This window comes from Ictalurus furcatus, chromosome 14 (assembly GCF_023375685.1).
Source record: "Ictalurus furcatus strain D&B chromosome 14, Billie_1.0, whole genome shotgun sequence".
Taxonomy (NCBI): Eukaryota; Metazoa; Chordata; class Actinopteri; order Siluriformes; family Ictaluridae; genus Ictalurus; species Ictalurus furcatus.
The window spans coordinates 25192867-25201673 of NC_071268.1; the positions used below are offsets into that span (position 1 = coordinate 25192867).

The following is an 8807-nucleotide window of genomic DNA, read 5'->3' on the forward strand; positions in this document are numbered from 1 at the left end:
ATGCACGCAATGCTGACAGTCAGACCCCTTGAGGGCTGCTGTAGCATGCTCTACGCCCAAACACTTCACACAGAAAGCGTGTCCGTCTCCTCCTATGATGAAATGGGAGCAAGGCGTAACACACTTCCTGAAATCCCTCTCGCTCATTATTTCACTCTCTTTTCTTTTCTTTTCTTTTTCTAAAAAAGGGATAGAAAAGTTTAGATATTGAGAAATACAGAGTAGAAATGAAGCGTTTCTTTTTTTTTTCTTTGTCACACGAACCACAGACATGCAGTCTCACTGAAGATAATAAGGCTGGCAGCGTGGTTCACAGGTGCCATATATATATCATGCGACGCGCTTAATTTCCACGTCACCTGATCGTGGCAGTCCTATAAGTAGAGGCATGATTTTACACAAGCTTCAGATACCGGTCACGCGCGCAAGGGCATTCCCATACTGTTATGCTAAATGCAACGTCGAAGTTCCCTTTGAAAGGGAACCTCGAGGTTACGCATGTAACCCTGTTCCATGAGTAGGAAATGAGATGTTGCATACTGTTATGCTAAATGCTTTGAAAGGGAACTAAGTCTCAGACACACTGAGCTGCTGTATTTCCCTGGAGATCCTTCTCCATGTCAAGATTTTTTGATTTCCCAGAAGAACTATTGGATCACACCATCTGACAACACAGGAAACCTTGAGCTAGTTCTGAACAACCGTTTAAACTTCTCTCCATATATTCCTAACCTGATTTGGACATGCAGGTTTCTCATTTACATCAGGAGGATCTGGTCAGTTCTATCCAAAGAGATCATTCAAGATCTTGTTCAGTCCTTTATTATCTTGATATTAGTCTACTGCAGTAAACACAAGTTTATACCTCTTGTATTTCTACTTAGAACAGCTGAACACAAATATATAGTTTGTAACCAGATCTTATTTATATGCACTTAACATGTATGTATTATATTTACCTTAAGAACATACTATTTACAGGTACTGTGTGCTCACCTACACAAACACCATAATAAACTTCTACTCCTTAGTGCAGTTGCAGGCCCAATGCACGACTCATGTTTATTGTGGCCTAAAAACAAATTCGGTCTAAGAGCTAAATGAAGTAAAACTCACTCACGGGTTAGGAGTAACTGGCTGCACTCCGGTCACGGTGGCACAATGTCTTTGTTGTCAGTGTGAGGATTTCCAGTATTGCCAGAGGAAGTCTGAACTTCATGGCAACTCGACCACTGTATGTGAGATCCTTGGAGTCTCTGTGGCCTAGCCACAGCTTTTAAACTCACTTTGGTTTGCTGGGAGAGCTCGCCTCCGTTAATGTCTGTGTCACTCCGTGTGAGAAATGCTAATGGATACTGAGCTAACGAGGAGGCTGGATACCCGTTAGCTCAGTATCCATTAGCATTTCTGATTCAGTGTTAGATGTTTTGGATGGAAAGTCCAATGTCCTCCACTTTTGTCAAGTACAGTTAATCTCAAGTCATTGAACTAACAACCGCTATCTATACATGACGCAACTTTCAACACACTGTCAACCACAACGCTCTTGTTTTCTCTCTCTTCATGCCATTCTCTCTCATTCTATCCTCCACATTACCAGCTTATTCCAGTCCTGATGAAGACCTTGACCTGAATGAAATTACGCATACAACAGAAATACAATGAAAATATAAATGAAGTACTGCCCTGTCATAACCAAGCACAAACAAATACTAAATATAATAACATTTTCCATAACACCACAAACTGAGAACATCATACCCAACAGAAATGAAAGAGAATATATTATCTTTCCTCTCCTACTGGGCTACACTGAGATTCTGAGCTTTATTTGAGGAAAAATAACTCAATTTCAATCAGTTTTAATTTAATGATGTGGTTAGAAAAGGTATGAACACTAGTCTGTCCCTAATCCAACAGTAAATACTAATTTGAGTGACATGTTCAGACCACACTGAAAAAATACATATCCTGCCTTCTAATTTTAGTTCAAATCATTCACCTTTTATTTTTACACACTTTTGTACATTTAAGTATCGACACAGTGTAACTGTTTTTTACTCATTCAGCATGAGCTGAAAGTCATAAACTACATTCCTGTAAGTATCTGCTTACTAGTTCAGTCATGATTAACTCAGAGCAGTCTGTTGTCTCTGGGCCATGATGGTGCTGACAGACCCATCACTACATGAGCAAGACTAAATAAAGATTAAATATCAATTAGAGCTCTTTCTTCTCCTGCTGTTATAAAGAGAGGAGAGTGAGAACTTCAGTAAAGGTCATCAGGAGATTTGAGAGACAGCTGTAATTTCCACTGTTTTCTGGAGATTTCACAGTCGTGTCTTCATGCACTGGGTGTAACAACCTCATTCATTTCTGTGATTAACAGCCTACAAATCTGTCTGACAGACAGCCCTGTGTTCTCAACAAACAGCAAGTGTTAAGAAGTGATGAGGGTGTGTGTAGTACATTACCTGCTCTGCTCATACATTACAGCGGAAGACTCCTTTCAGGACTTTCAAATTGAGGACATTTCCTAGAATATGTGCGTCATCTCAGAGAGAAAGATCAAGTCCTGTAGGAGCCTGATCTGACTGTGTGAACATGAACAATGAACAAGATTTCGGTCTTGAATAGGACTCTATTACTGCCTTAATATGTGTTTCCTTGTTTTTTTTAGCACTTTACTTTCTGGGTCGTTCTTCTTTTATATTTTTTTTAAAACTTGTTTTCCTTGTCCAGGTTATAATAGTTTAAATTCTTGTTTTGCCCTGTGCCTACCTGTGTTTATAACTTGAGTATGGATCTGAGAGAGGTTTCATCCTGATCAAGGTTGGTATTTCCTTTTAAAATCACAGAGAAAATATTTTTTTATGTTTTCTCTTGACTCAGTTTGTTCTTTAATGTATTTTATTGGATTGTGTTAAAATGTTTAAAAGGTTTATGCAAATTCTCACCAATCACAGAAATAAGAAATGAAAGTTCTATTGCATGAACAGCTCTGAGTCCCAGAATAGATCAACACTTTCAGCAGATGTTCATGGTTCTTCAGCCAAACTCAGTCAAGCACAGCACAAGACACTTCACTAGTGAAAAAGGAGACATGCTTTCCACATTGAAGCTTTATTTCAGCATAGCTACACCACTGACACCACCTCAGACTGCTAAGCGTGTTTTAAAGTGTACATTTGAATTCTAGTGGACTTCACAGCGGCTCTTTCGGAACGAGGCGATCTGAGTGGTGTCGTGGTGGGACACGGTACAGCCGAACACCTCGGCCTCTTCCCAGCGTTCTTTGCTGAGGGTCAGGGTGCTGCTGCGGCTGTAGATGCCGTTCTTCTGTTCTTCTGTACTGGTCAGAACCCCCTCGTTCACCTCGGCACCGTCTACGGTCCAGCTCAGCAGCGCCCCCTGTGGAGAATAGGCCGAGAGCAGGCAGAGCAGCGAGGCCGATCCTTCAGAGAGCTGCAGAGAGGAGGGAGGGAGCAGAGACACGGAGGGCTTCACCACCGGACCAGCTGCAGAACACACACACACACACACACACACACACACACACAAAGATATTAATGTTAATGTGAACTCTATCATAATGAACATGGTGATATTTGGTCATTCAGTTTAATGGCTGTAGAACAGATGCAGTAGTTTATCTGCACATCGTACAACAGAACACAATTCTGATAACGTCATCCAACCAAACTGCAGCCGAACAAAACAATCTCCATCTTCTGATCAAAACACACTGTGCTAAAAATAACCATCACACCAGGGTAAAGTTATCTTTATCCAGTAAAGTTATCTTTGTTCAATTTTTTAGATTATCTTAATAATTATTTATGGCTTATCATTAATGGGAAATTAGCAATAAACGATTATTGTTCATTCTTCACTGTTACACAAATTTCCATTGTGATGATGAATTAGAGTAACACAAAGCAACAATTACATCAACTAAAAGCTAACATTTCACCTGAATCTTAAAAAGAGATGAAGTGAATTTTACAAAATGACACGAAAGCAGAGTGTTTATAGAAGCAGCTCTCTCCTCTTCACATCACATTTCTCTATTTTATAGAAAAGATCTACAGTATGTGTTTTTATAAATGTCACATCATTTATTTTTAGTAAATCTATACATTTCATTGAATTGTGTAAATAAACTAATAAATCGATGAGGTTTTAGGAAAAAAAAAGGCACTTACTTTTCATAATGAGTTTAGTTCCTCCACCGAAAGTCCACCACAGTGATACAAACAGGTTTAGTGGCCGTACAAAAACCCTGCTGCTCTAAACTCACTGCTCTCTCCATCCATTTAAACCTCTTATTACAAAACAGCTACAAAACACCAACTTCTGTTCACATCAGCTGATTAATACACTAACTCTCTGACTGTTTTTATTACGTTTTAGTGTTTTTTCTCTTTTTAAACATCAAGATTGTCAGTCTAAACTGAGGATGCAGCTAGTGAGTAATTCACACAAATAAATTACACAAATTAAAAGCTGAAAATTCACAAAATGGAGATCTGCAAATGCACAGGTTTTTTACCCATAATGCATCACTGAGTAAAACTGCTGATGTACTAATGATGAATTTGCAATATACGACTGAATGTGTGGAGCTAAAGTGAGAATAATTCTCCACTCCTTCTGTAGACTGATAGAAAGTTATGATATGATGTTTAAGTCCTACAATAATCTGATCATTAATTTACAGTCAACATATTAGTGTGTATTTACTCACTGCCAACATTGATGCTGCTTCTTCCACCATAAATCCACTACAGTGAGAAACTCATTAACATTCAGTACAAACACCATCCAGTGAAAGTTTAAGCTTCTCTCTCTAATTCACTTATTTATGCATCTTAGACCTAAAAGTATTTTCCAGAAAATCTCCATCTGACCCCAGAAGCTAAATTCACACAGTAACTCTGTAGTAGTGTGAGATTTACAGTAAGATTGGGGGAATGTGGTAAAGGCGTCTCCATACTTAGAGGACACTTTGCATTGGCAGCACATGCTTCAGTGCTCTGGGAGTGTTTATAGCGCTGTGACTTTAACACTTCATGACTGAGAGCTGCTGCTACAGCAACTTCACCCACAGCTACCATGACTTTGATCCCCGTCTTCATCTGGACACTGATCCTCTGGACTCAAGGTCTGACACTGCTTCAGATTTTATCTCTACAATGATCTGTTCATACAAATACACTCATTGTTTCTATTATAATATTTCACTTACTTATATTATAAGGTGTATTATTACAATTTTTTTTTTTCAGAATGCAGAGGTCAAGTCACAGTAACTCAGACTCCTGCAGTGAAATCTGCTCTTCCAGGAGAAACAGTCACCATCAACTGTAGAACCAATCCTCAGGTGTACCAAGGTTGGGATTATCAACCTTTAGCTTGGTATCAGCAGAAACCTGGAGAAGCTCCTAAACTACTGATCATAAAAGCAAATCAGCTACAGTCGGGTATTCCAGCTCGTTTCAGTGGCAGTGGATCTGGATCTGATTTCACTCTGACCATCAGTGGAGTCCAGACTGAAGATGCAGGAGATTATTACTGTCAGAGTTACCATTATATCAGTAGCACCAACCTGTTCACACAGTGTTATAGAGTCGTACAAAAACCTCCCTCAGTCAGATTGTAGAGAGACTGCACTGCTGCAGCTGGGAGCGACTGCAGGTGCTGAGTTGGAGGATGTGATACGACACAATGACACTCTGTAGAGGAGAGGAACCACACCACACTAACTCACACCTCACATTAGAAATCTCTCAATAATCATCACACCACACGGCACACAGTCCATCACGTCCACTACTGCAAGATAAATAGTTTCCTGATGTTTTAAACTGTCATGGTGCAAACTGTGAAAAATAGTTCTATGTGCTATTAGTCTGTCTATATTCACTCCCTTTATATAAACACACTCTTCATCTAATATCCTGTAGATAGACGTGATCCCACCAGTCAGACACTCACACACACACACATAGCCGGTTCTAGACATTTGGAGGCCCCCCGCACTCCTCCTATGACAACATGTTTTTTCCCATTACTTTAAAATGTTAACTTAACTTGATTCAACTTTTTTGCCATGATTTGTTCAGTAATTTATTTACAGTAACACACAAATCCACTATTTGAGATAACAAACAGTTTTGCCAACTCTATATAGTAACATGAGAAAAAAAATACAAAACACCATTACATTGCCAACAAATAATAACAGATGAACACTTCCTGCACACCACTTCAGTAAATGAACATCAGTGCCTTTATGGTTTTTTCCTAGCTGGGTATGGACAGGATTTCCCCCTCCTATTGACCCAGTATGGACTATAGATATAGTCATATTATGTGTTGTAGTGCAATACCTTAAATATGCACTATATACACAAATCAATTGCTAGTGGAAGTGAAAGAGACAAACTACTACACAGAAAGAATAGTTCATTTCTACATAAAATTGTATGCTTATTTTTTATTAAATATAACAATAATATTTATGATTTGAAAACTAAATGAAGTATTATGTTAGAGCAGTAATGTAAACATCAGCACAATTTAGTGCGCCGTCTTCTCTTCTATGAAGTTCTCCGCTGCTCCGGAGTCGATGAGTGCTGAAAGAACAAAAGAACGGCCTGAATGTTCTATCACAACTGGTACAAAAATACGTGAGATGTACATGACTGTTTAGGACTCACCAGGGCATAACAAGGTGGGTTGTCAGTGCACCTCCCGTTCCCTCGGCGCCTCCTGTGCGGGCATTGGTGGACGGCGTGGGTGTCCTCACCGCAGTAGAAGCACCGGGACTCGTTACGTCTTCTCTCCCTCTCCTCCTCGCGGGTCCGTGCCCTTCCGAGCTGCATGGGTTCGCTCGCTGCGCCCGGCTCAGCTGGCAGTAAACCGTGCGGTATGGGACGGTTGGTACGGCGCAGACGATCCAGCCTCATAGTCAGATCCACGAGGTCATCAAAAGTTAGCTGTTCACCCCGACAGGCCAACTCTTGCAGTAACTCCGGATTGAGGCCACGGCGAAACGCGGTCTTAAGGGCTGGTTCGTTCCAGCCACTTCGGGCAGCGATAGTGCGAAATTCTAGCGCGTACTCTCTTGCGGTACGAGAGCCCTGTTTGAGTTGCATGAGCTCATCACCAGTCTCCCAGCCATCAGGAGAATGGTCAAAGGCGCGCTGGAACCGGGCGAGGAAGTCACCTAATGAGGGTCTGACACCGCCTAATCGCTCGCACTCCACTGTGGCCCACGCCAGGGCTGCACAATTTAGAAGATACACAGACAGTTGAGGAACTTTTTTTTTAATACTCTAGTGTGTTTGCTCTTTGATTTTGATTAAAACTTCTTTACTTTTACTTTAGTATTTTGCTCCCGATCCTGACACAATGTCATTGTACGTGCGAATTCAAAGTGTCTGACAGTCTCGACGCGTCCACGGCGCTCACGCTCTTTTGAACTCAGAATAAACCAGCAAATGATCTATCCTGAAATGACTCTGATCGACAGAACAAGGCCCAGTTCATTTTTAGAGTACAGTACAATCACTCCAAAATAGATGATGATAACTCACACACCTGCATCACGAGCTGCACTTTCTTTGCGTGCCTGTTTAGCCTTTCGCTCAGCAGCCCCTGAAGGATGTGTTCGTTTCTGCGCCATCATAAGTCACTGACTTAAAGTCAGTCAGCTGCAGAAAAGTTTTTTGTACTAAAGTACTAAAGCCTGCTGCTGTTACACCAGTACCAAAGAAGGAAAATGCTGCCTTGGATGATTTTAACAATTTTCGTCCCATCTCAAATCTTCCGGTTTTTTTATGCAAAACCGCAAAAATGCAAAAAACATACTTGAGCGTGTTGTTGCCTCTCAATTGTGTAATCATCTTGTAGGTACCTTCCAAAATACAGCTAAATAAATAAAGTGCTTAATACATATCTGGGTAAATTCAATGGAAACTACATTTCACATAATCCTTTTTTTGGGGGTGAATTGTAATTCATTTTCCGTAGAGTAGTCTAAGCCAATATGTTTTCTGTGTAGTTACACTCTTAGCCAATCAGAGATCACCTTTGTTGGGGAGTGGAGAAAAGAGAGGAAGGAGTGGGGAAGAGATGTGAAGAGCACATGGAGGGAATGACACGCAGGAGCAGAGCAGGAAAAGAAACTGAGTTTAACGCCGAGGTGACGATTTGCAGATTTGTATTTGTAGACTAAAGTACTGTTACAGTAGTGGCACAAATATTATTTTGCAGCTAAGAGTCTTGTGCCACTCACAGTTTGGTGACTTTGTGACCTGTAGTTTTAAGTGAAGTGCAGCTAGGTTATCAGCGTTTGTTGTTCTCTCTAGCTTTGAGCAAGTGCTAAGTATAAACTGTAACCCGTGGACATTTAAGCTAGTGCCTTTGTGAGAGACGGGCAGCTGTAAACGCCAGCCGCAGTTTTCACCATGTTACTGGAGAAACGAGGACTGTGGAGGACTGTATTAGCTAGCAACTGTAACTACGGCCATGTAAGGAGGGACTCCACCGCCAGACCTGCGTTGCTGAACAGACTATTATCTGTTGAACCTTGCTTACAACTGCTGCATTCACCTAGCTCGTTACCTCTAACTCCGCAAATTTTCCTCTTCGAGATGCATGAGTAATGGAGAGTTTTGAGTAGCAGTTCATTATAGGAGCCAAGGAGTTTTTTTTTGCATTTGCACCATCTCATGGGCCGCAAAAAAAAACCCCAACAAACCCAAGCGCTTGGTAAAGTTTTGAACATTTACAAAAGTTTG

At 40.8% G+C, this 8807-nt stretch overlaps 1 gene segment (V, D, J or C); it reads right to left on the reverse strand.

The window, feature by feature from the left end:
• Window positions 1–3055: 3055 nt before the first annotated feature.
• Window positions 3056–4896, reverse strand: LOC128618193 (immunoglobulin kappa constant-like). The segment is given in 3 exon segments: window positions 3056–3518; window positions 4206–4229; window positions 4745–4896. Coding segments are annotated over 2 exon segments (330 nt in total).
• Window positions 4897–8807: the final 3911 nt, after the last annotated feature.